The sequence below is a fragment of the Lemur catta genome, chromosome 18 (genome assembly GCF_020740605.2).
Source record: "Lemur catta isolate mLemCat1 chromosome 18, mLemCat1.pri, whole genome shotgun sequence".
NCBI lineage: Eukaryota > Metazoa > Chordata > Mammalia > Primates > Lemuridae > Lemur > Lemur catta.
In genome coordinates this window covers 32,270,641-32,297,361 of record NC_059145.1, presented here as the reverse complement: position 1 = coordinate 32,297,361, position 26,721 = coordinate 32,270,641, and the positions used below count along the sequence as shown (strand labels likewise).

The following is a 26,721-nucleotide window of genomic DNA, read 5'->3' as shown; positions in this document are numbered from 1 at the left end:
CTGGTTACTGACCACAGTATTTTCACAATTGTATAGACTCTTGACCGACAAGCTCTGAATATTTCAAAATTGGATGTTGCTTAGATAACGTAGACAAAGTTAAGGCTTTCAACCTGATTGTCCTTGTCGTGGCAGTTTGTCCCTATCTCCCACGTGAGATCTGCAGGGCTGAGTCCCATCTCTCTAGTCCCTGAGTCAGCCATGGCCTTGCCCAGCTTATAACGTTGTCTGTCCCTGTAAACCCATGACAGGAATCGAGCCCACTGGAAACATGGTGAAGCAGCCAGCCAAGTTCACTGTGGACACCATCAGTGCCGGGCAAGGAGACGTGATGGTGTTTGTCGAGGACCCAGAAGGGAACAAAGAGGAGGTATGCTGGAGGACGCTGCCTCTGCTGTCCAGCATCCCATGGGGCTCTGAGGGTTCTGGAGGCTGTAACGGGGCCAGGGACTGTGCCTCCATTTTCCCCATTACAGCTCACAACCAAAACTGTTTTTTACCCAAAGGATATGCCAAGGCTTACAGCAGTTACAGTAACCCACCTAGGAGCTGTGCCTTGAAATATAAATCGATTCCAAAGAACACAGTGTTTAACAGAATAAAGGATCCTTTGGCTGTAGCAAAGGCCTTGTTAGTTGAGGTTCTAGGTACTGGCAGCCAGAATAACAAGATGATTCCTGCCCTACTCTCTTCCTACACGGACCATTCTTTGGTTCCTCCCCTAGGGCCTTTGCACATGCTGTTCTCTGTTCACTTTTTTTCTTAGGACCATATTTTGTTTGTATCACTTAGCATAATCTGAATTCTAAGCCTACTGACATATTATCTGTTTCCCCCACTGGGACAGGGATCATGCCTTACTTGTGCGTTGTTTAATTTTTGGTCCCTGACGCCAGGCCTGGCATTTCATAAGCTCTCAGTAACTACTGTGCCAATAAAGGTTTCTGTTACTTGCTTCCATATTCTCTCTGATCTAGAGAGTGACAGCCCCGAGACAGTGGAGAGTCCTGACTCTGTTATACCTCTGTGCTGCGTGGTTGTGTTTCTTTGGGATCATGGTACTTCTCTCCTGGGGTGCTCTGTCGGGGTGGCGGGATAGGAAATGAATAGCCAGCACTTCAGGGTTCCTGACCCAGCAGCTCACTGCGGGGCCTTGGCTGGCATAGCACACTCCTTACTCATTCCCAGAACCTTCTCTAACTGTCACGCATCTTCCCTCTTAGGCACAAGTGACCCCTGACAGCGACAAGAACAAGACATACTCTGTGGAGTATCTGCCCAAGGTCACTGGGTTGCACAAAGTAAGAAGCATCATGGCCATGGCTTGAACTATTCTTTGGGCTTGTTTCGATATGTGTAGAAGAAAGATCTTAGAAGAGTTTTTATTAAATTAACTTCTGATTTTCCTTTCTTATTATAAAAGTATTGATGCTCATTGTAGAAAATTTGGAGTCCCTGTGAATCAGACTTGAGTTAGCTGATACATCTCTGTTGGTTCATTTCCATGGATGGGTTCTTTGCAACGTCATAAGACTTCTGACTCCATCTAGGTAACTAATGGTGGCAGCTACCTGTCTGGAGTGTAGATGCTGTAGTGGCTAAACTATGGACCCTGCCTTTAATGCTTCCTTAGGTATCCCCTTGGCGGTGGTCTGGAGGGCCTGTCAGCACTGAAGCCCGAGCGTGGAGCAGTCCAGCTCACTGTAGTGGAGGGAAACAGCCCTCTCAGCACCTGGAGAAATGATGGGGGTGGAGCCCCAGGCCATATCTTGGCAACATTTTGAGTTCTGTTTGAGGTGTTCTGGTGGCCTGTAGGGCAGGGGCGAGGAAAGCCTGTATTGCAGGCGAAAGGGGTGACCCAAGAGTGTGCCCTTCATTGGAAGAAAACCCTCAACAGCACATAACGGCCAGTCCCCATGTACCAGGCCCAGACTCTGAGACACGGACCATACTCACTACCTTGGGCTTTAGTGAATTCACCTGAAACAGTGGCCTTAGATTTCTCTTATACTCTTAGAACATTATAAATTTGGAAAAAAGAATTAGGAATAAATGGTCTTGAAGGGAGCATTTATGATGTAATTAATTCATTCTAGTCAAGTATGGGTTCACATGAAACCCAACCCAATTTCTTCTGAAAAATTTCAAAGATGACAACTGTGACTCAAGTTTTGGATGGAAATCACTGTACTTTGTTTCAAATCCATGTCTAAGAATGATCTTGGTCCTTTGAAAAACACTTTCACTTTGGGTTTGAAATCCTGGTACTGCACGTTTTATTCGGGGGGGATAGTGGCCCCTTCTGCAGCCCCCTGGAAGGACCCAGTGTCTAGAGATTCAAATATAAGTGTTTGTTCATCTCCTCCTAGAGAGGCTAAGCATATCTGAAATAAGCATTTTTATTTTGCTAAGGGCATGATGTCCCAGACCCATCTGTATGGCTGAAAGGGCCAGGCAGGGGTCCCATTCAGGCCACTTGACTTGGTTCCAGGGCTCCTGCCAGGTTCCAGCCACCTTTGTGTGTGTGTTCAGGCTTATATAGCTTGATGTGGTCCTGCTGGGCAGAGAAGCAATTATGTATATCTCACCTGTCTTTAACCTATAGGTCACAGTCCTCTTTGCAGGACAGCACATCTCCAAGAGTCCATTTGAAGTGAATGTTGACAAGGCCCAGGGAGACGCCAGTAAAGTCACTGCAAAAGGCCCAGGGTTGGAAGCTGCAGGGAACATCGCCAATAAGCCCACCTACTTTGACATCTACACAGCAGGTAATGTGCCGCTCCTCCCTGGATCAGACCTTTGGGCTTTATTCCAAAGGCTGAAATACAATCCTCAGAAAAGGGAAAGCCTGGGATGCCTGGCCTTTTATCTTTTAAATTGAACAAACAATGACAAAAATAACTTTTTGTCTTAGTTGTATTTTTAGTTTTTTTTTCCCCCCCAAACCAGCTTTTCCTCTCTAAAATACTCAGGCTTGACTTTGACTGATTAATCAGTTTCTGTACAGATTTCTGATTTGACTAAATGTTCCAAAGAAACTAAGTTTTAAGAATCATCTACTAGACCTAGTTCTATGCAAGATCCTATGGGGATTTTAAAATAAAAGGACTGAATAAAACATACTTTTTGAATTGTCAGCTCTATTTTCAATGTAGAAAATTTAGAAAATAAAAAAGGTGAAAAAAGGAAAAGTTAACCAAAACCCCAACTACCCAAGAAAATAGTTAATGTATTAGTGTGGACCTTCCTGAGTGCCTCCCTGTCTCCTTCTGTTTGCCTTTTGCGCTCAGTAGCAGCAAGCTTTCCGAGGGTGACTTGGGCTCATGGAATGCTCATTCTCTCCTAGGAGCCGGCGTGGGTGACATTGGTGTTGAGGTCGAAGATCCCCAGGGGAAGAACACCGTGGAGTTGCTCTTGGAAGACAAAGGAAACCAAGTGCATCGATGTGTATACAAACCCATGCAGCCTGGCCCCCATGTGGTCAAGATCTCATTTGCTGGGGACACCATTCCCAAGAGCCCCTTCGTTGTGCAGGTTGGGGAAGGTGAGTGCTGGATGGACTGACTACGTCTGTTGCTGGCACGGAGGCTGACTGCACCGCTGGGCACTGAGGCCAGGAAAACAGTTGGGCCCCAACACTGAGCTCGCACCTATCCCCTTTCTGCCAGGGCCACACTTCAGCAGGAACTGGCTTACTTTGTCCTCAAGACATTAATACTATCTTCTATAAGCCATGCAGAAACCTAAATGCTTTGCTTGTATTTAACACATTTAATCCTCCCCAAAACACACATACACATGAGTCATCCTCACTGAGAGATGCGGGGCTGAGGCGCTTGGAGGAGTTGGCACCACGATTGATGTTAGCAGCGGCATGGGCCCCGCAGCCTCCGCTGGCTGTCAGGCACTTAGCACAGCTACATCGAATCATCATACTAGCCTGAGTGCTGCAGGTGCTATTATCATCGCCACTGTGCAGGTGGAGACACTAAAGCTTAGATAGCATAAGGTTTCAGTACCATGGGGTGTCAGTGGGGCTGGAACTGTGATCTCTGTTGACCCTGCCCTTAACCACTCTGCTGAACTCCCTCTGCAGCCAGGAGCATGCATTTTCCTCTAACGATAGACTCTCTCTCCTTCTCACTTCGTTGCCTTTTTTCTTTGTTTTGTTTTGTTTTCCAACTGTGCTTCTTTTTCTAACCGATACTTGCCTTTCCCCATTCTGTCCTGCGAATCTGCGTCTGCAGACTTGGCTTCCTCTTCCGAATCCTGTCTCTTGGCCAGCCTGGACCCCAAAGCTGTTGGCTTCCTAGTTGAGACCACTGGGCCAGAGGCCTCTTACTTGGTAAGGGCTGGTTGGGTGGGACTTTTTTTTTTTTTTTTTGCCAGTTCTTTGTGCTGCTTGCGAATGTCAGCTGTGCTTGTGTTCTTTGTGACTTCAGGAAATTCCTGTGCAGGTGTTACTACAACTTGTCCAGCCAGACCCCCGACCCATGCTCTAATTACATTTCAACACACCTAGGGCTTTGCTAGATGGTGGAGAAGCTGGCAGTGCCCTTCAAACTCTTTAGCCTCATTTAGTGTTTATATGAACCGAGCAGTTACCCTTTTGATGTTGAGACTGTTGCACATGTTCAGAATTTCCATGAGTGTTTTAAGACACTTTAAAACCTGCCGAGGAAGTCCTGTCATCCTGCTGTGACTTATTTCTGGTATGACCAACTTTTCTCCCCTTGACAAAGAAAAAACAAACAAAAAATCCCAGTGTATTCATCAGCAAAACTTTTTGACATAAGGCAAGAAAGACTTTTAAACAGCGTTCCTAATTCTACTAGTGTGTTACAACCTTCCCTCACTCATGGACTATTTTTTTTTTAATTTTTGGCATACCCAGCCCATCCGTCGCTTATACTATTTAATTCATTAATACACATTTTCTTTCTTTCTTTCTTTTTTTTTTTTTTAGAGTCAGGGTCCCGCTGTGTTGCCCAGCCTGGAGTGCAGTGGTGCGATCATAACCCACTGCAGCCTCAAACTCCTGGCCTCAAGTGATTCTCCTGCCTCAGCCTCCAGAGTAGCTGGGATTACAGGCAGGAGCTATCTCCCTCAGCTGACTTTTTCTTTAATTTGCTAACATTCCCTCCCCTACTTAAATGATTTTATAGTAAAGGAAACTTTATGTCAATCTCACAATGGAAAACCAATATCACTTGCCATAAAGTACAACCATAAACATATATTCATCCATAAACCATCTAAAATCATTTCTAACTCCAAGAGTGTATGTTGACTCTTTTGGAAGCAGTTGTTTGCTAAATAGCCAGCTGAGGACATTGCAGGGAGGGAGAGCCAGAGGAGGAATCACCTTCCTTCTGTGGAGCAGAGAGTCTTGTGTTCTGGAGTCTGTGATCCGTTGTGTATAGAGGGCTGTCAAATATGCAGTGTCAGATTTGGAAAGGAAAAGCCACTTGAGCAACATGACATTTCACACACTAATCTCCCGTTTCCTTAATGAAAAGGTTGCCCATGCTGAGTGAAGAATTCCTAGGGCATAAAGGTATCTTTTGTCAACCCCTGGATACCGTGGAACAACTATGGAACAGTAGTTTTGTGGACCTCTCAAGGTGCACAGAGATATCAGAAGCTTTCTTTGTCCTTAATTTTCAGATTTACAACTATAAGTTTTTAAACGAGGCCCGAAAATCAAACCAGGAGTGGTGTTTACTGCTAATTGTTGCTTTTGTAGCCACTCACACTCCGAGGGCCTTGTAACAGCACTACAATGTTGGTCTGCCTTAACTGAGGTGGGGCTGAACTGGTCTCTCTTTTTTCCACCCCCCTTCCAAAAGCTCTTCTGGAATGGTCTCTTTGTTAGCTGTTTTGTTTTTGCCTGGTTGTTCATGAGGAAGACAACAATGTTTAGACTTTTAGAAATGGCTGACCCAGGGTTTGGAACCCAGACAGGCAATTTCAAGCACCGCATTTTCCAGTCTTCCCAATTAGTGGGCCCTTGAGGATGGCAGTGAGTTTTGAATAATGTCCAGCACTTGGTCTTAACTCCCCTTCACAAAGAAAAGGATAAATGCCAGTACCAGGAGCACAGCGTGGATTCGCTCTCCTGTTTTCTTTGCCAAAGTAACTTCTCCGGAGTCCTTCTGTGGTGTGGCTGGACAACATTATGTTGTGTCCTTATGTGCTAGCCTGTTGTGCTCCCCGAATGGGACCCTTGGTCTTGGGCCACTACTGCATATTCTTTGTGCAAAGCAAATATTTTCTTGGCCCATGGCTCCAAGTTACCTTGGCTTTTATGACCGACTAAAGAATGAAAGGTTGAATTGATGTCGAAACTGTGCTTGCAGCCTGCAGCCCAAACGCTTGCCGGGCCAGTGGCCGAGGCCTGCAGCCCAAGGGTGTCCGTATCCGGGAGACCGCAGACTTCAAGGTTGACACCAAAGCTGCGGGGAGTGGGGAGCTCAACGTAACCGTGAAGGGTCCTAGTAAGTGTTCCTTTCTTTCCTTATTTCATGTGTGGTTTTGGTTCATTTTGCAGCCATGGCATACAGATTTCATCGCACAGCCAGTTCTCATCGATTTATCCCAGAGAGCTATGTCAAGGATTTGAGGCTATTTGGGCTCCATGGGGAAGGGAGCAGGGATTGATTAGTAATGTCTGTCCTGGATATGGGCAAGAACAGTGGGTGGCTTGACAGCTTTACATTTCGTTAAGACATCTGGCAGTAGAAAAAGCAGTGCTGTAAGGGAGTTGGGGAAATGTTGCTGTTGGAACAACAACCAGAAGTGGACCTTTTTTTTTTTTTAATCGGAGGAAACCTAGGCTCAGGGAGGAAGGTTCTTACCCAGAGTTACACGGCTTGTGGGCTTCTGAGCTGGAATTCAAGCAGAGTCTCCAAAGCCAGTGATTTTCCCATTACAGGTTACATTTTATAGACTATGAAATTATGTCAAATACTTAATTACTATGATCAGTGCTTATAGAAGGAGAATAAAATTCCTTAAGAGTAAGTTTTCTTTGTAGATAAATGCCATTTGTGGATGGGCAGGTTACACCCTGCGACCCATTCTCCCTCCCTCTTTCGGGGAAGGAGACGGCAGATGTGGGGATGGTGTCTTCCCTGTTCCTGTTTTCCCCTGGAACAGAGAAGCAGCCCAGCACTTCTAGTCTCAGGTGTAGCAGCCCTTGGTGGTCGTATTCCCATGCCTTGTGGAGTCTTGAGCTTCCTGTGCCAGCGTGGCTCTCACCGTCTGTGTTCCGGACAGGCTGGGGCAGGAGTGTTCTGAGCTCCAGAAAGTTAATATTTGATCTCAGAGCACCAAGCTTTGGGGCAGGCTGTGCCCCGAGGGCAGCCAAGGTTCTAGACTGCCCAGACCTGGAGCCAAGCTGCTGTGGGGCCGTCCTCCCTCCCTGCTTGTTGCAACAGGAGCCAGGGAGGCATTTTTTTCCTGACCTTGGATACTTGCTTGACTCAACGGCTTTCCTGGCCAAACCTCAGGGCTCAACATAAAACAAGTTCCTGCCTGATGGCTGCGTCTGGCGTTTGCAAGATAGCACCTAAAACCTGTCCTCTCGCAGTTAGCACCCGAGGGCTTTCTTGCTTTTGTTGTCCAGATTTAGTTGAAAAAGATGCTCAAACACTTAACCTGAAACTCATGCTAAGTACTCCTAAAGGTTCACGCCCTCCCCAGTTTTTGTGGGGGGCTGAGAAGGGTGGTTACAATTGTTGGGAAATACTGAGATGTGATGGGATTTATCTGTACACAGACCCGGGAGGTTTAGGTCCTCAGGGCTTCCTCGTGGCCAAGAGAGATTTTTAAAGCCAATTAGCTGGGAAATACTTCACTTCCTCACACTTTAAAGCAGAGATGGACTTGTTTTTAGCTTTGGAGTAATCTTCCAGGTTTTGGGGTACAGGGTCCCACACTCTGCGGAGGCCCACTTAGGTTTCTTAGGTGTCTTATGTTTTGCAGACGTAGCTGCCTTACTGTTCTTGTCCTTTTGGTTCTCATTCCGAGCCTAAGTTCGCATTGGAAAGATTGTCTGCTTTCTCCCCACAGAGGGTCTGGAGGAGCTGGTGAAGCAGAAAGGCTTTCTGGATGGGGTCTATGCATTCGAGTATTACCCCAGCACCCCGGGGAGATACAGCATTGCCATCACATGGGGGGGACACCACATTCCAAAGAGGTGAGGCGCCAGCTGGAAATGCATCTTCTCTGGAGGCACGTTCAGCCCAGGGGAGACTCACGGGCGGTTGCTTCCCCGGCTGCAGGAGGGAAAGAGATCTGCTTTGTTGAAAACTTTTTTTTTTTTTTTTTTTTTCAGAACAGCACAGACATTTGGCCTGTTCTCAAAAGCAGCAGAAAGTTGCTGTGGTTTTAGCTGACTTGCTTTAAATCAAATGCTGGTGGTTTGGGGCTGGTGGGAGGCAGGGAGTCAGGAGGAGCAGTAATGGAGAGCAAATGGGCTGTGTGTCTGTTCGCCCTTGTATAAACCGAGATTCCCTTTCTCAATGAATGCCTCTGTTCATGAATGCCGTGGGGGCAGAATCTGCTATGGTTTACATTAAAGCCCGGCTACGTGAGTGTTTTCGGGAGCCAAGGGATGCAGTCTATGGTTTTGCCTTATGGGTGTTGCAGTTGCCCCCCTGTTTTCCAGCTCTCCTGGGGGCAACTTTGAACTGTGAATAAATTTGGTTTGCCTTGAGAAATATTTGGGCATTCTAGGGTTCTGAGTATTTAGGCACGCTTTTTTTGAACCTCCCACACCAAAGTTAAAGCACGTTCATTTATGCATAAGATAAAGCCTATTCAGCCTAGTTTTCTTGTTATAGCATAAGCAGGGTACAGAGAACCGTGGTCTCTCTACCTTCCAGGGCTCACAGTCTGGGGGGCCCTGCACACACAAGGTGAATGACCAGGAGGATAGTGCAAGACGGTGTGGCTTGAGTGCCAACCCAGTGACCATCTGAGCTCCCAGAGGTGGCCACATTACATTATATTGTTGACATAACAATGGCTGTCGGGGGGGACCTGTGGAGGAAGGGCTTGACTAGAGTTTGGGACTCCAGGTGAAAGGGTCAGGTGAGTGGAAAGAATGTGCAGAGGAACCACAGTTTATGGCTGTTAGTTAGCCCTTTCTTTGTTCTTCTTCAGTGCTTTTTCTATTCCTTTCCTTCTAGCCCCTTTGAAGTTCAAGTTGGCCCTGAAGCAGGCATGCAGAAAGTCCGTGCCTGGGGCCCTGGCCTCCATGGCGGGATTGTCGGGCGGTCAGCAGACTTCGTGGTGGAGTCCATCGGCTCTGAAGTGGGGTCTCTGGGTAAGTGGTGGCAGCTGACCAGCAGCTTCTGGAGGGCTGAGGATTACAAGGCACCTGGGCCTGGTGTCAGGCTGGGTTTTGGGACCTTGCCCAGCCTCTCTACCCTTAGCCTGCTGGCCTCCTGACCACCCAGGGCATCTCTGTGCTCTGCTGTGAAACTGCACGTCCTGTTTCCCTCCTGCCCTTTTGGTTGCCCATTGCCTCTGACACCGCATTCATTCATCTGCTAGACTTTGAGGGCAGAGGTTTTATGTGGACATCGTGCCTAAAACAGTGCTCAGAACATAGTAAGCACTTAGTAAATATTGTTGATAGACCCTTAGTTTATGTGAATGAATTTTGCTAAAATTTGGAGAGTAAATATATTCTTTGTTGTGTAACTGAGTATATTTTAAACACATATCTGACATATATATAATCATTTTAGGTCAGGAGTCTGCAAACTTTTTCTATAAAGGGCCACATAGCACATATTTTTAACTTGTGGACCATGTGGTCTCTGTCACAATTATTTGACTCTACCATCATAGTTTGAAAGCAACCATAGAAAATATGTAAATGAATGGGTGTGGCTGTGTTCCAGCAAAATTTTATTTACAAAAACAGGCAGTGGGCCAGGTTTGGCCCTGGGACTATAGTTGAATGACTCCCATTTTAGGTAATAGCAATAAGCAAAAAGGAAAAATAAGAAATTACATTTATTTCTCCCTTCTAGAGAGATGACATTAATCAAAACTTTTTGGTATATCCTTGCAGACTTTTTTCTTATACATACACATGCAAATGTTGATTTGCCACATAAAATATCTTGGGGAGGTCTTTATATCTTTATGCCTCAAATAAATATAGGGTATGCCATCATTTTCCATGGCTTCCATGGAATTCCATTGTATGGATATATCTATTGTTAGACTCTCCAGTTATTTCCAGGGTTTTGCTATAAAAACAATGCTGAATGCATATCCTTGGTAATTTCCTTTAGATAAAAGCCCAGAAATGGAATTAGGCTTACAAAGAGTGGGTGTTGGTTTAAGGCTTTTGGCCCATGTTACCATATTGCCAGCAGAAAGCTTTGCTGGTTGGACCCTTCCTATTAGATGATGTAAAAACAAAAAAGTATTATAATCCAACCCTTCCATTTCTAGTGAGGTCTCAGTGGGGCTGGTTTTGTGGAAAAGGGACACATACAGATTTCAATCTTCCAGCCAATACGTGGCTTTTAGGGAGCCAGAGGGAATGAGTTGGTAGTAACGTAGAATAGGTACTTTCCGCCATGTAACCAGGGAGGCCCTTTCACCCTATCCCCCAGGGTTTGCCATTGAAGGCCCCTCCCAGGCAAAGATCGAGTATGATGACCAGAATGATGGTTCGTGTGACGTCAAATACTGGCCCAAGGAGCCTGGTGAATACGCCGTTCACATCATGTGTGATGACGAAGACATCAAGGACAGCCCGTACATGGCCTTCATCCATCCAGCCACGGGAGACTACAACCCTGATCTGGTGAATCAACTTGTGTTCGTTGTGTCCTCTCTTCCCTGGCTCCTGGCATACCCCCGTCCCCCACCCCCACCCCACACCTGAAGAATTGCCTTAAACAGCATGTTGAGAGAGGGAAGAGAGGAGCCATTTATATTTTAGGCAGGAAACGGGCTTGAATTTGAATCCTGGTAGTACCCCTTAGCATAATTGTAATGTTGGGCAAGTGACTTACCTCTCTGACTCTTGGTATCTTCCTCTATAAAATGAGAATGGCAGTATGTCTGCTGCCTAGAGCCTCTGGGATGATTCAGGGAGGTAGCAGGCATGAAGACAGCCGTTTGCTCGGTGCCCAGCCTGTGTAGGGGGCTCCATAAGCTGCTAATTTCTTACACTCCAGAGTATCATATTTCAGTCGTCCCACTTTCTGTAGTCAGTTCAAGATGCTCCATAGATAACGTTATTTTCTCCAATAGCCCCCTTTCTCTGAAATTGGAGCAATGTTTTCAAAAGCTTCCTCTCAAACCCTTAGCTGGCTGGTAAGCATCAAGCCTGAGCCCGCCTGGGCGACAGGAGGTGGCTCCGCACCCCCACGTGTGCTGCTGTTGGCCCACTTGGGCAGCTGTCTGTGGGCTGACATCACTTTGGGCTGGTAGCTACCGGCCTTGGCCAACTGCTAGTCCTTTGTTCTCTGGGGACTGCAGACTTTTGGAATGTCTTCTGTAGTAAAGGTTCCAAGTCCCTTCAAAGTAGGAACATTGAAACTTGGCATAGCTGGAGGGCCCTGCCCCACTTACTAGAAGTTCTCTAGGTCAGCTCAGAATAAGGCAGGAAGCCTGGGTTAGTTTGGGCCTGGTTTTAGAGTTTTCTTCCTCATGAGAGATTAATGATAGTATTTATTTTTAAGTTACAGCCTACTTTAGCATTTTCCTTCCCATAACCGTCCTGTTACATGGATACTATAAAACCAGACACAAGTCATTTTGTTCTTCCCCCATTCCATGGTGACCAGTCTTCATCTAGGGGTTTAGCTGGGGCATCGCACAGAAAGAATCATTATTGGCTCTTTGCTTCAGGTCCAAGCGTATGGGCCAGGCTTGGAGAAATCTGGGTGCATCGTCAACAACCCAGCCGAGTTCACCGTGGATCCTAAGGATGCTGGAAAGGCTCCCTTGAAGATATTTGCTCAGGTACATTTCTGGGGCTACCTGTGCAGATAATGGTAGGTAACGAGATCTGCCAGTGTAGGGGCAAGTTGCTTAGTCCGTCTGATCCTCGGTTCCCTCCACACTTGAGAATGATAAGAATGTTATCTCGTGGGGTTGTGTGAGGATTAAATGAGACTAACATGTAAAGCAGGATGTGTGTTTTTTTTGGTAAATCATCTTTATGATTTGTAATCTGTGGAAACAAGGCTTGATTGTTTCAGATTACTCTGTAATGTCTTTCTGTGTGGCTGAAGCTACTTAGGCTGTGATGGGAGGTTTGTAAACAAGGATTTAAAAAATATGCTTATCTCATTTAATTGAATTAGGCCAAGAGACTTAAATGCAGGAATTGAAAAGAAATTAAGAAGCACAGAGTGACCATGGTTTTGTTTTGGGGCCATTTGTTCTTTTTTTTTTTTTTTTTTTTCCTAAGACAGAGTCTCACTCTCTTGCCTGGGCTAGAGTGCCGTGGCATCAGCCTAGCTCACAGCAACCTCAAACTCCTGGGCTCAGGTGATCCTCCTGCCTCAGCCTCTTGAGTGGCTGGGACTACAGGCGCATGCCACCATGCCCTGCTAATTTTTTTCTATTTTTAGTTGTTTGGCTAGTTTCTTTCTATTTTTTTTTTTTTAGTAGAGACGGGGTCTTGCTCTTGCTCAGGCTGGTCTTGAACTCCTGAGCTCAAGCAATCTTCCTGCCTCGGCCTCCCAGAGTGCTAGGATTACAGGTGTGAGCCACCACGCCTGGCCTATTTGTTCTTAATAACTAAAAATAAATAAATGCATGTAATATTTTGTCACCTGTTGTCCTTGCATTGTGAGAACATGGCACATTGTGGTTGGTCCATGAAGTTTTGTTGGATAAGCGGGTGGTGACTCGGTTGTCTTGGGGGGCCCACCGTGGCCCTGTTTGATGGAGACCACGGGAGGGCTGCCTCTGTTGCTAGCTCCAGCTCTCTTGCAGGATGGGGAAGGCCAGCCCATTGACATCCAGATGAAGAGCCGGATGGATGGCACATACACCTGCTCATACACCCCGGTTAAGGCCATCAAGCACACCATCGCCGTGGTCTGGGGAGGTGTGAACATCCCACACAGCCCCTACAGGGTAGGTTGTGAGGTAGAGTCCTGGCCCTTGCATGAAAAGGCCCGGTCATGCGCCAGGTCTGGGCTCCGTGCCTGATGGCCAAAGGCAGACTTATGGAAGGGACCCATCCTTGGTGGGCCTGGAAAGATGGGGTGGCCTGAGGGACAGGGTGCTCTGGACCACCCAGAAGGGCTGTTTCTCACAGTGCTTTTTAACAGTGTTTTACTGGGTCCAAGTGGAGGAGAACATAACTTTCTCTACGTCATCTCTAGGTCAACATCGGGCAAGGCAGCCATCCCCAGAAGGTCAAAGTGTTTGGACCGGGTGTGGAGAGAAGTGGTCTGAAGGCAAACGAGCCTACTCACTTCACAGTGGACTGCACCGAGGCCGGGGAAGGTGAGAGGGCTTCTCTCAACCCAGTGACTGTTGCTCCTTGGGAAGAAAGTCCTTTTCATACCATTTCCCGGGCAGTTAACTTTGAACCATGAAGTAGTCCATCTGAAGAGGTAATTGTTCATCTGCTGAGCCTCTGTAATGGTTCCTTGGTGATATCTTTGCCAATTCTCCATCCCTTTTCGAAAATCCTGACTTACCACCATCCCTTTCTCAGATTTCTTACTGGTATCTTCCCAATGTTTTTTTTTGGGGGGGGAGGGTGTTAGCCTGAGCTGGAAGTGACTGCACAGGACAAGCTATTTCTTGTAAGCTGGTGCTAATGAGCTGGTCTCTTCCAGGTGATGTCAGTGTTGGCATTAAGTGTGATGCCCGGGTGTTAAGTGAGGATGAGGAAGACGTGGATTTTGACATTATTCACAATGCCAACGACACGTTTACCGTGAAATACGTGCCTCCTGCCGCGGGGCGATACACCATCAAAGTGCTCTTTGCGTCTCAGGTGTGTGGTGGGGCCTGTGAGGGGCCGGCGGGGTGGACCTGGATTCTTGTTGGCCACCTGTGTGCGTATCTCCTTTTTGTTCTTTCAGTGACAGGGAAGGTATCTTGAGAACTCTGCTCGATACTTTTCTCTCGGATTCCTTAAAACCCAGAAGGAAAAACCGAGAACTAAATTTTTATCACTTTCTTACAAAAGTGAGGCAGTGTATTCAGTGGGCTCTGGAAAGAGACTGGTTTGTTATGAAACATCAAGTTTTTGGTTGAAACATGATTAACCTATAGATATGTTCTACTTTATGGTCTTTGAAGCTATATCTTTGGCCTCTGCCCTGTGACTCTCATAGGGAAAGGCGATTTGAAGTTTCAGGAATGTGATAGTTCAGATGGGGCAGGCAGAACCGTAATGCAGGGAATTTTGAAATCCTAGTGATTAAAATGAACCTTACGTAAAAGTAGGAACCTCAGGAGAATGTTCTGTGCCTACAGGGAGTGATCTTGAGTTGACTTCACGTAACTAACTTATTCTGCCTTTATTCTGATAGTCTGCAATGTTCTTTTTGAAGAATTACAATCACTGAGTTTCTGATCACTTTCTTGTATTCCCCAGACCTTAGCTCTCAGCTGGCCCTAGAGGATATTTCCTTCCTCCTTGGCCCCATATATTGTTTTTGGTTTCATTCTTGCCAGTATTTTTTCATCCCAAGTACTCAACATTTGGTGTTAAAGGCTCGGAGTTCTCAGATTTGTTTGTGATACCAAGGATCCAGGCGTTAGGGAGTGGCCTATTCCATGCGGCCCCTACCTGGTGCTGGAGTACGAAGACTTGATCTGTGGTAACAGGAGTTTGCTTACCACCCACTGCATCAAAGCGATACTAAGGTCAGAGCACCCTAAGCTCTGGCAGTTGCTTCGGGGCTTTCCTACTGAGACAGTGTCTCTGCTACAGGAAATCCCCGCCAGCCCTTTCCGAGTCAAAGTCGACCCTTCCCACGATGCCAGCAAAGTGAAGGCAGAAGGCCCGGGGCTCAGCAAAGCAGGTGAGATGGCTGGTGGTCCAGGCTGTCCTGGAGCCCTTCTGCGGGCCAGAGGCAGCTGGGCGGGTTTGGTCCAGGGCCTTGAGGAACTTACCTCCACCAACAGCAGGTGTTCTGAGTGACTCTGATGTAGCAATGGCAGTGGCCCTGCTGTCATTAGACCTGGTGCTGGTGAACCTGTCAGACTGGTTCTGAAAGTGAAACCACTGCAGCTCGCCTGTCTCCTCTTCCTCACTTCACGGGATGTCTTTCCAGGTGTGGAAAATGGGAAACCGACCCACTTCACTGTCTACACCAAGGGGGCCGGGAAAGCCCCGCTCAACGTGCAGTTCAGCAGCCCGCTTCCTGGCGACGCGGTGAAAGATTTGGACATCATCGATAATTACGACTACTCCCACACCGTCAAATACACACCCACCCAGCAGGTAGGGTCTTGTCCCTGCTCCGCTGGCCCGGCAGGCCCCTCCACACAGCGCTGCGCTGGGTCACCTGGGACACTGCCCTGCCTTCTGAGCCCCTCTGGAAGCACTAACAGAAAGCCCGGTGGGTTCTCAGGAAAGTCTGCAGTGTTCTCGAAAAACAAGCAGGAAGCCAGTCCCATATCTCCACCTCCATTTTGGGTTTTATCAGAGAAACGATGAGTTCTTGATATTCAAAACCTGATATCTACCTTTCTCTTACACACACACTTTCTCTCTCTTTCTCACTCTTTCTCTCTTCCTCTCTCTCCCCCTCTCCCATCCTTACCAGCTACCTTTTAATCTTTGCCATTAATTACTCACAGAGAAAGAGCTGCCACACCTTTGTTTTTCCTTCCTGGCGCTTTTAGCTTAGTTTGCCTTTTTTATGAGGTGTTTGAGTGGGGTCTGTTCTCAAAGAGCCGGTTCAGCCTTTAGTCCCTGAGGCCCAGTGCACTATTTAGGGCAGCAAATTCTTCCCTTTTACAAAATGCAGGATTTCAGATGGGAGCTTGCCATCCAGGCTGGTTTTCTGAGATTATTTTAGGCATAAGGGCCTAAAAAAACTACCTCTTTGTACAAGTTCATGTTTATTTGTTTTAAAATTTAAAAAAAATTATTGTGGTAAAATACACAGAACATAAAATTTACTGTTTTAACCATCTTTAGGTATACAGCTCATTAGTATTAAGTACGTTCATTATGTTGTGCAACCATCACCACCATCCATCTGCATAGCTCTGTATATCTTGTGAAACTGAAACTCTGTGCACGTTATATTTGTTTAAAATTTTGTTTTGCTTCATGTTCACACCTCCAGGTTCTGGAGAGCAGACATCCTGGCAGAAAAGCCTGGGTTTTAAGACTTACACCTACTATACTAAAGAGTTGTTCCCGGCCTCTGAGAGTCCTTCATTCTTGAGGGAAATGGTCCTCCTGTGTGAGAAATGCCATTTGTAGGACAAGAAGGGCGATGTTCTCTGCAGAAACACTGCCCAAGAAGCGTTTCTCCCGTCTGGGCCCTCCCAGCGAGGAGTCAAGCGGGGAAGAACGAGGGGTACAGGATGAGGGAATGTTCTGGGGGCTGTGCGTCCTTGGGGGTGGACTCTCTGAGAACTTCCCTGCAGTGGGAGGGGTTCTCTGGGACAAGTTCCACGTGCCAGGTTATAAACGTGGGCTCTTATCTCCAGACTTCTGCTTCTTGTGCTTTTTTTCCCCTCAATTTTTGAATTGTAAGATCCACATAACACAAAATGTACCCTCTTAACCATTTTTAAGCATACAGTTCAGTAGTATTGAGTGCATTCATATTATTGTGCAACCATCACCACCATTCATCTCCAGCACTCTTGTCATCTCACAAAAGTGAAATTTTGTACCCATTAAACAGTAGCTCCCCATTCCCCTTACCCCAGCCCCTGGCATCCACCATTCTACTTTGCTGTCACTGTGACTTTGACTACTCTGAGTACCTCATATCAGTGGAATCATACAGTATATGTCTCTTCGTGACTGACTTAATTAACTTGGTATAATATCCTGTAGGTTCATTCATGTTGTAGCATGTGTTGGAACTGTATTCCTTTTTAAAGCTGAATAATAGTCCATTGTATGTATAGACCGCATTTTGCTTCCCTGTTCATCTGCTGATGGACATTTGGGTGGCTTCCACCTTTTGTCTGTTGTGAATAATGCCGCTGCGAACGTGGGTGTACACGTCTGTCTTTGAGTCCATGCACTCAATTATTTTGAGCATATACCCAGAAGTGGAGCAGCTGGGAACATATGGTAAAGCCATTCTTTTGATCGTAGCCATCCAAATGAGTGTAAGATAGTACCTCACTGTGGTTTTGGTTTGCATTTCCCTAATGATCAATTGCGTTGAACATCTTTTCATGTGCTCATTGGCCATTCGTGTATCTTCTTTGGAGAGATGTCTGTTTGACCACTTTTGAATCAGATTTTTTGTGTATGTGTGTGTTGAGTTTTAGGGGTTCTCTCTGTATTCTGAATATTAATTCCCTATCAGATATGATTTGCAAATGTTTTCTCTCACTCCGTGGGTTGGGTTGCTTTTTCATTTCACTCTGTTGATAGTTCTTGTGTCACCTCATAGCTGTTGCCTCTTATCTCCAAACTTACTTCTTCCTATGCTTTAAAAAAGTCCTAATGAGGGGTTTGTTATTAGTAATGGTAAAACTAATCCTTTCGCAGATAGAGTTTCTTTTTCTCGTCGGGTCACTCAGTGGTAAATAGGTAATTATTTTCCTGCTGACAGTTCTGACGGCTGGTGTGAGCCTTAGCACTGGGAACGTCGGCTTGATGTCTTCTTTGTTGCCAACTGTCCGAGTTCCTCAGCAGAAGGTACCAGAAAGCCATGGCCGTGCACACTGATCAAGATCACAAGGTCATAGGCTCCTCTGAAAACATTTTGTGACTTTTGCTTTGTCCTGTATCTATATACTTTTTTGTGTTTTGGCTGCCAGTAGAAAGTAAGCTGCAGACATCAGGACAGTCAGAGTTTGGCCTGCACCCCCAGGAAGGACTGCGGAACCCATTGCCCTGGTCGCCTCACGCTTCTAGTTGAGACCCAGGTGGAGACTGGCAGTGTAGGTCCAGTTTTGTCACATTTGAAGTGATGCTGGAGTGGGAGGCTCCTTACTTTAGAGTCACCCCAAGGTCAAGTTCATCTGGTTCTCTGATAGCAGCAGATTTGAGAACTGTTGGCACACCGAGCAGGGTCTTGGGGTTGTTGGTCCAAATGCTGCCCGTGATGTCCAAGGAGCCTGGCAGAGTCTTGGTGTCAGAGGTTGCCTTTGGTGTGGATGATTCGCAGGATGTCTCTGGGGTCCTTCTTACTGTTTATTGTTTAGAGCGAGATTTATGATTTTGTTATTTGGGCAACTTATAATGCCGAATTTTTCTCTACGGCAAAGACAAGTGATTAAGTCCCTTATCTTAGATTGTGAGTTCCCCAAGGATAGGAAATCATGTCCCGTGTGTATCTTCCCCTCGCCTGGCCCTGTAAGCGCTCCATATGGATTAGTGGCCAAGAGTGACGAAATGATGGAGTGCTTGGATTCACACGCAGAGACGGCCTAAGAACGTTGTAATCTGGTAGAGGAGTGGGGCCGGCACCTCCTCATCCTCCTTTGAACTCTCTTTTCTGAAGAGCAGCTAAAAGTTCAAGATCGGGTTAAGGAAGCCTTTTGAACTGTGCCCTTGGATGTGGTTAGGAGGCCTGGGTCAGCCCGGAAAGCCATCCCCTGCGTGGAGGAAGGGAGCATATTTGAGGGCTGACGCCCACGGGCACACCTTCTCCCCGTGGTTTTAGGGAATAACAGGCTGGAACTTCCCAGAAAGGCAGCTGCTTGGCAGGGGCGTGTCCTGGCTGGGGTGCAGGCCCCCCTTCAGAACACAGACTGTGCCACGTGAGGAGCCACGGCCCCGCCTGCCTGAGCAGCTCAGGTCCCCGATTGGCTTTTGCCCTCGGCCACCTGCCGGGCTGCTGCTCTAGTCCCTGAGTGACGCGGGGTGTGCGTGGCTGGGCGGTCCTGTTAACCCTTGTCAAGAAACCGTGGCAAGAGCCCTTTTTGCCTTAAAGGAGTAGACTTGGGGTAGGGCTTGAGGACCCGCTCAAAGCCCAGACAAAAGCTTGATTTTATAGATGGGAAATTATTTCCTGGAGGAGTTTGTCTTGCATGCCTCTGGTTGTGTGTGGCCTCAGGTGACTTAAAGTTCTCAACGCCACGCTCCCCCAAGCAGAGCAGTTGAGGAGCTGGTGGCGACAGCTCCGTTCCATGCTGTGTCAGGACCCATGAGAGATGGAAAACTCCATGTGCCACTGTGGCCCTTTAGGGGCCCTGTGAGCTCAGGGAGCCTCACAGGGTAACAGTCTCTACCCCAAAATGCTCTTAACGTGGTGGCTGTGGCTGCTCTCAGAGGGCTCTGGAGGAGGGGCCTCTGGGGGCTCTCTCGATCCCATCCTGTTCTGAGCTGTCGGGTCAGTGTCTTGTGTATGTGTGTTTTGAAAAATAAGATTCAGCCTTGAGAAACACGTAGGGGGAGAATAAAACTGTCCTGCAGCCTGTGAAGTCCTGGGGACATGCACGGGGTGCTCACTGCTCAGACTCACTCATAGCCTGTGGGGAATAAGCACAGTCCATTCCTTAGCTGGGGCCTCGGGGGACACCCTAAAATGCTATAGGCATTGTAGGTGTAAAGCTCTCAGATTTTTTTTCCCTCCCTCTTCTTAGGTTATTTAAGGTAGAGGTCATTTCCTATCTGAGTTTTTGTTTTGTTTTTATGACTGGTAATGAGAACATACCTTCTTTTATGGGATGGATGGGCTTAGCTGGAAGAGGATTTTTCCCTCTCTTCTTTAGCACTTCAGAGAAGTAGCCAGAAAACTTCATGGGAGTTGGGGAGAAGGTATTTCCAGGACCCCTGGCTAGCCCGAGGTCTGCCTGGCTAGCCCCTGAGGGGCTTGTGGGCAAACCGAAGCCCAGGAAGAGCTGGCATGTCGCGAATGCTGCACTGGCTGAAGTAGCAAGTCAGCCCTGCCTTAAACAGTGCAAGGAGGAGACCTTTCCTGTCCCATGGCCAGCTCCCAGCTCTGCTGAATTTGACCTATGTGCATTCTACCAGGAAATGTTATACCCTTGAGGCAGGGGGCCAACTGGTTTTGTGTGCAGTGCTAAAAATCTTGGAAAATCAATCCTTCCCCCTCCATTGATGCAACCAATATTTCTCTTTGGCTTTTCCCCTTTTATTATAAACGGAATGTGAGAAAATATCCATAGGCCAAAAGCTACATCCTTTTAACACTTGATCAGCAACAGCTTTCAGCAGGGCCTGCGTCCCAGTGGTCCTACTGGGTTCTTGGGGGGAATCATCTCTCCCTCCCACTTTCCTCTCACCTGGTGCTTGGACCATTGAGGTGAGGGGATCTTGATCTGCTGAGACAGCCGTGGGCTTTGGTGGAGCCTGGGTTTGGAGGGAGGGGACTTGGCTAACCCTGGAGAGAGGAAGCCAGCAGGGCACCATGCTAGGACTGGCCTGGGGAGATCAGCAGCAGCGCATGAGGCTGAGGTGCGCCACGTGGCCCCTGGGCTCCAGCGAGGGGGCCTGCCAATCCCATGGGCACCGTCTGCCTACACACTTGCCACTTTTGCTTCTTCCATGTAGAAATGGGAGTTCAGATGCTATGCAATGGTCTTAGAACGGCTCCAGGTAAACTCTTACAAATTCCCTTTGCAGCTTGGTGGCCTGAAACTGATTCCCAGAACGTAGAAGAAATAGTTCTGTTTGGTTAGAGGCCCCAGGCCCAGCTGCTGTACTGATGGCCAGGGGCTGGGTCTGCTGGGTGGAGAGGATGGTGTGGCAGAATAGGTTTGGGGCCCAGCTTGCACACTTACCGGGTGTGTGGCTTGGGGCATGGTCCTTTACCTCTCTGAGCCTTAGTTTCTTTTCCTGGAAAAATGGGGATGACAGTAGGAACTAGTCCTTAGGACTGTTTTGAAATTGAATCCAGGAAATGCATAAAAGCACACAGCACAATGCTTGGCATGTAGTAAATGCTCACTAAGTTGTCATTATTAGCTGTTCTTATTTGATCTGATTTCTCTGTTCTTGCCATGTGGTCAAAAGCTTAAAGAAATATGTCTGAGAGGCTTTCTAAATCCACTGGAGTCAAGTTCCCTGTGTCTCTGGGAAGAAAGAAGGATGGGGATGGGGGGAGTTTAGACACCCTGATATTGGCACCCAAAGGCATACTCAGCTTTCTGTCTCGTTCCAGGGCAGCATGCAGGTTTTGGTGACCTACGGTGGCGATCCCATCCCTAAGAGCCCTTTCACTGTGGGTGTTGCTGCTCCGTTGGATCTGAGCAAGATAAAAATTAATGGGTTGGAAAACAGTAAGTGTCTGAATGGGGACTGGTTGTTGGAGGCCACCAAACGTGACTGTGGGTTAGATTTCTTTCAAAAGATGGAATCTGCAGAGAAGCAAATTCTATTTTAAGAAACTTTGCTGTGAACAGACTGGGGTTTGAGTTAGGGGTGTGCTGGGAAATAGCTCTGTGACCCTATCTGCCACTTAGCCTCACCAAGCCTCAGTTTACCTATTTGTACAATGGGGGGTGGGGTCAGGAATACTTACACGCGTGGGAACATCGTGAAGATTAAACGAGCTGAGAATCCGGAGGCTGGCACGTAGTCAGCCTTCAGCAACTGCTGGCATCGCAGCGGGAAGTTTTCATTAAAGAGAGAGTGTGAGCCACGTTGCTTTCTGATGAGTTTCTAGTGCGCCAGCTGTCCTTGGCAGCTGAACCCAGCTTAACGTCCAGAGTCCAGCCTGAAAGCCAACTCCCTGGCACTCAGAAACCACAACCACAGCGCCGCCTCCTCGCCCTCATCTCAATATTTCTCTAGCTTGTTAGGGATTTTACTAGTGTAAGCTCATTTTGTTTATTTTCAATTTTTCATATTTTTTTATTATGGAAAATGTCAAACCTAGAAAAGTAAAGAGAGTAATATAATATGAACACTGATGTACTTATCACTCAGCTTTCAGATGTTCAACACATGCTCATAAAATTATTTTTTACACACGTAATACATAAATCCATTTTTCATCTAAAAAAACATTACATTAAGCGTAAATTCCATCTTAACCATCACCTCCCCTCTTCCCACGGGTTAACCAAGGTTGTCAGTTCAGTTTCTCTCCTTCCAGACCTTCTGTCTGCATCTGTACACATAGCTGTGCCAGCAGGAAATATTTGGCCGTGTTTATTTTGCATTAAAGTCATCCTGCTATAGAAACCCCGTGTCTTCAGCCTGCCTCTTGAAGTCGGCTGTGCATTTCAGGAGTCATTCACACCTAGATCCCTTTTGTTGGTGTTAACTGTGAGTTGTCCCAGACCGGATGACCCTCAGTGGCTCACATCCACACGACTTCAGGGTGACACCTCAGCAGGGCCGAGTGCATGCCCCAGGGCGGGCCTCCTGTGTCCACCTGTGCGGCTTTCTCCAGGGTGTCAGCAGTGCCATCAGCGAGTGTCTTCGTTGACTTGTAACTCAAGTGCACAACTTGTGCATGAGGCCAGCTCCCAGTTCAGGAGGGTCCAAAGCAAGACCTCAGTGTTGGCTTTTGTGGGTTGTGGGGACAACCAGCTCTGAGCATACGAAAGGTCACTTCCTAGCCCTTTCGCGTGTCCCCTCGTCATTCCTTCCCCAAGACACCGAGAGTTTCGACTCCAGAGCAGGAAAAGCATCATGCCAATTAGGAAAACCTCTCTCCCTTTGGGACACAGAGCTCTGAGGCCTCCTTGCTTGTGGTTCTGCAGTGTTCATCTTGGCAGGCTGTGTATTGCCCCAGAGGCAAGATATCCCTGGGTTGTGGCAGGGCCCTGTGTTCCCAGTGCTTTTGTTTTGGTTAAAGTCCTTTCTCTGTTTTTGTCAAATATAACACTTGGGTTTCTTGTGGCCCTGCTTGGCAGAGACCTGTCAGAGACCATCACGGTACAGAGTCAGTTCCCAGCTGCATTTGCCAGCTCTGCGACTTTTAGCCTCTTGGTGGGGAGGGTTGAATTTGCTGCCAAGAATTAGTAAAGCATTGACTTAGGGGTGTTTCGATACAAAGTTAACACCAAAAGTAAGTAAAGAAAGGGGACAGCATCAGATTATAACTCACTGGTCAGCAGAGCAGACTGTGGGGTCCAGTAAATTTCGGTTTGAGTCCTAGCTTTGCAGCCTGCTGGATATGTCACCCTGGACAAATTATTTAACCTCTCTGAACTTTGGTTTCCCTATCCTTTAAAGCCGTTGGTTCATAATAAATACCCCATAGGGTTGTGGCAAACATTAAAGGAGATAATGTGCCAAATTTGTGCCTGGCATATAAAATGCATCCAGTAAGTGATAGTTATTATTATTACCATCATTAATTAATTATTGCTCTTGCGCTCCTTGTTATTGAGGCTAAAATGCTGCGTATACTTAGTCTTGCTTCATGTCCTGTGTACCAGCTGTTGCTTGTTGTAGAGACTAAGCCCCCCACATCCAAAGAGCCCTCACTTCCCTGCTCTTGATTGTTCCTGCAGCTGAAAAGGGTCAGCTCTTCCCTTTGGCTTGTGTCCCTTTTCCAGGGGTCGAAGTGGGGAAGGACCAGGAGTTCGCCATTGACACCAGAGGGGCAGGCGGCCAGGGGAAGCTGGATGTGACGATCCTGAGCCCCTCTCGCAAGGTCGTGCCATGCCTCGTGGCTCCCGTGGCGGGCAGGGAGAGCAGCACAGCCAAGTTCATCCCTCGGGAGGAGGGGCTGTATGCAGTAGACGTGACCTACGATGGACACCCCGTGCCTGGGAGCCCCTACACGGTGGAGGCCTCCCTGCCGCCAGATCCTACCAAGGTCGGCTTTTATTTCTGTTCCAGAACTTGCCCCATTGTTGTCAAATACGACACCATAGTCCTTCTCTGGTCCTGCCTGACAGAGACCTTTGTGATGAAAGTCGGTTCTCAGTGGCTTACGGTAGCCCTCCTGCAATTCAGCGTGAAGGGTCCCCTGAGCCTTGCAAGCTTGCTCTTCTTGCTTTCTGGCTGCAAGACTGTGGTTAGGGGCTCCCTATCCCTGAGTCTTCTTCCTTTGTTTGTTAGCAGAATAATAGTACTTGCTTCAAAGCCAGCCTGTAAGGGTTATGGGAGAGAATGCATGTGCAGACCTCAGTCCAGCCTCCAGCAAACAGACTGTACTCGCCCTATAGAAGGTATAATAATTAATATAAAAATGTATTATTCTCTAGCTCATAGCTGTAATCCTAATCCTAGCACTCTGGGAAGTCAAGGCAGGAGGATCGCTTGAGCTCAGGAGTTTGAGGTTGCAGTGAGCTATGATGACACCACTGCACTCTACCCAGAGTGACACAGACAGACTCTGTTTCAAAAAAAAAATATTATCATTTCTTCCTAGTTGCTCTGACTCAAGGGTGTTGGTGTATTACCAATGATCCGAATGGCATGAATCCTAAAAAACTGACTTATTTGTTGAGTCCAAGATGAAAGTCTCTCCCGTCTCTTAAAACTGGTTGAGTTTTTTATTACACAGAACTTGCTGAGCGAGATACAATAGCCAAAGCCGCTCAAGTGAGGTCCATAAGAGCCCTTCTGCGAGCCCTCAACCCAGGGAACCTGTGTGTGTGTTGGACTGCACCTTAATTCTCCAGCTCCAGCCCTGTGCCTCAGAAGAGCAAGGCATGGCTGGAGAGAGAACAGTCGTGGAGGGGCTGCTCTTCCTCCTCCATGCTGCCCAAAGCCATGGCTCTCTCCTGTGCCTTTGCATTGGTGATTGAGTCTTAGCCACTTGCAGCATCATCCATACTGTGGCTCTAACTGTGTGTGTGCGTGCATGTGTGTACATGTGTGTGCATGCGTGTACGTGTGTGACACCTGGGAGGCCCTGGGGAGAAGGACCACTTGGCTGGGATGCACTTCCGTGCTGATCGTAGGCTTGGTGTTGAAACCAATGCTGGCCGAACAGCAATACCAGTGCCAGGCAGAAATTGACTTTTGTTCTTTGCTCACAGGTGAAGGCCCACGGTCCTGGCCTCAAAGGTGGTCTCGTGGGTAAGCCTGCCGAGTTCACCATCGACACCAAAGGCGCTGGGACTGGAGGTTTGGGCCTAACCGTGGAAGGTCCATGTGAGGCTAAAATCGAATGCTCTGACAATGGCGATGGGACCTGCTCCGTCTCTTACCTTCCCACAAAACCCGGGGAATACTTCGTCAACATTCTCTTTGAAGAAGTCCACATACCCGGGTCTCCCTTCAAAGCCGACATTGAAATGCCCTTCGACCCCTCTAAAGTCGTGGCGTCGGGGCCAGGTCTGGAGCACGGGAAAGTGGGTGAAGCCGGGCTCCTTAGCGTTGACTGTTCGGAAGCTGGACCCGGGGCCCTGGGCCTGGAAGCCATCTCAGACTCGGGAGCAAAAGCCGAAGTCTCTATTCAGAACAACAAAGATGGCACCTACGCGGTGACCTATGTGCCCCTGACAGCTGGCATGTACACGCTGGCCTTGAAGTATGGCGGCGAGCTCGTGCCACACTTCCCTGCTCGGGTCAAGGTGGATCCCGCCGTGGACACCAGCAGGGTCAAAGTCTTTGGGCCAGGAATTGAAGGAAAAGGTGGGTTGCATAAAAAAGAGATGCTGGGATTTTAAGGGCCACCAGAAATTCACAGAGCAGGAGCTGCAAACTCAGAGCCTCTAGGGGCCAGGCAGGGTGTAAGGACACGCTCAGCAGCGACCTGCCTCAGGGAGTGGTTGGAGCGCTGGGGCGAGGGGCTGTGCTACTGCACAACCCTATTTTCTGTGTGTCCGTGGGGAGCGAGGCCCAGCATTGTCAGCAGATTTCCCAGTTTTTCTGGCAAAGCCAGAATTCTTCATTTTTGTTTGGAAAGTCAACATATTGCATTGTTGGCACTTAATTGGGAAAAAGCTTAAAATGTGGTGTTGGCTGACGCCACACATGCTACACCCTTTAACCAGCCCTAGATCCCAACCTTCATGTGAGCAGCTGTGTTGTCACTTGGCCAAGATTACCCTGGAATGGGGCTTCTTTTGGGAAGAAAAGGATTAATATTCTCGATTTTGGAAGTTAGAGAAACCAGTTGTCTGCTGTCACTGAAATTAGACTTTCTGTGTTCTAAAGCGCCAAGAACTTTGGTTCTGGGGTTTGCATCTGTGTCCGAGGCATTGTCGACGTTCTTGTCTGTGTGGTTGCTCTGCAGATGTGTTTCGGGAAGCCACCACGGACTTCACAGTTGACTCGCGGCCCCTGACCCAGGTGGGGGGCAACCACATCAAGGCCCACATTGCCAACCCCTCAGGGGCCTCCACCGAGTGCTTTGTCACAGACAATGCAGACGGGACCTACCAGGTGGAATACACGCCCTTTGAGAAAGGTGAGTCCCCCTCTCCTTGGACATGACCCTCGTTCGGAGCTGCGCTTGGCCACTTCCTCTGGGCAGCTGGTGCGGACCCTGGCCCCATGTGCTTGGCCTGTCTCAGCAGCGTGCAGAATGACGGGGGAGTGTGGAAATCTCCTTCCCCAGCAGAGCCGCCTGCCCGCTCAGTGCCTGGCTTGCTGGCCTTGTTGTATGATGGGTGGGCTGGGTCAGCCTCGTGATCACTTAAGCAGCTCCCAGGGTGATGTCATAGCATGTTGCTCATTTGTGC

At 47.9% G+C, this 26,721-nt stretch overlaps 1 protein-coding gene across 4 annotated transcripts in view; it reads left to right on the top strand.

Annotated features, from left to right (window-relative positions):
* The window catches only part of FLNB (filamin B), a 132,682-nt gene that overhangs the window by 64,923 nt on the left and 41,038 nt on the right, over positions 1-26,721 (top strand). For all 4 annotated transcript variants that reach the window (XM_045530849.1, XM_045530847.1, XM_045530846.1 and 1 more), the window contains exons 5-22: positions 252-370; positions 1,224-1,301; positions 2,606-2,768; positions 3,347-3,544; positions 6,360-6,497; positions 8,074-8,200; positions 9,195-9,331; positions 10,641-10,834; positions 11,887-12,000; positions 12,982-13,125; positions 13,377-13,500; positions 13,839-13,999; positions 14,945-15,035; positions 15,288-15,457; positions 21,288-21,405; positions 23,638-23,900; positions 25,072-25,669; positions 26,274-26,447. In XM_045530849.1, coding sequence (XP_045386805.1) covers positions 252-370; positions 1,224-1,301; positions 2,606-2,768; positions 3,347-3,544; positions 6,360-6,497; positions 8,074-8,200; positions 9,195-9,331; positions 10,641-10,834; positions 11,887-12,000; positions 12,982-13,125; positions 13,377-13,500; positions 13,839-13,999; positions 14,945-15,035; positions 15,288-15,457; positions 21,288-21,405; positions 23,638-23,900; positions 25,072-25,669; positions 26,274-26,447 — 3,111 coding nt within the window. The remainder of the gene's footprint in view (positions 1-251; positions 371-1,223; positions 1,302-2,605; positions 2,769-3,346; positions 3,545-6,359; positions 6,498-8,073; positions 8,201-9,194; positions 9,332-10,640; positions 10,835-11,886; positions 12,001-12,981; positions 13,126-13,376; positions 13,501-13,838; positions 14,000-14,944; positions 15,036-15,287; positions 15,458-21,287; positions 21,406-23,637; positions 23,901-25,071; positions 25,670-26,273; positions 26,448-26,721) is intronic.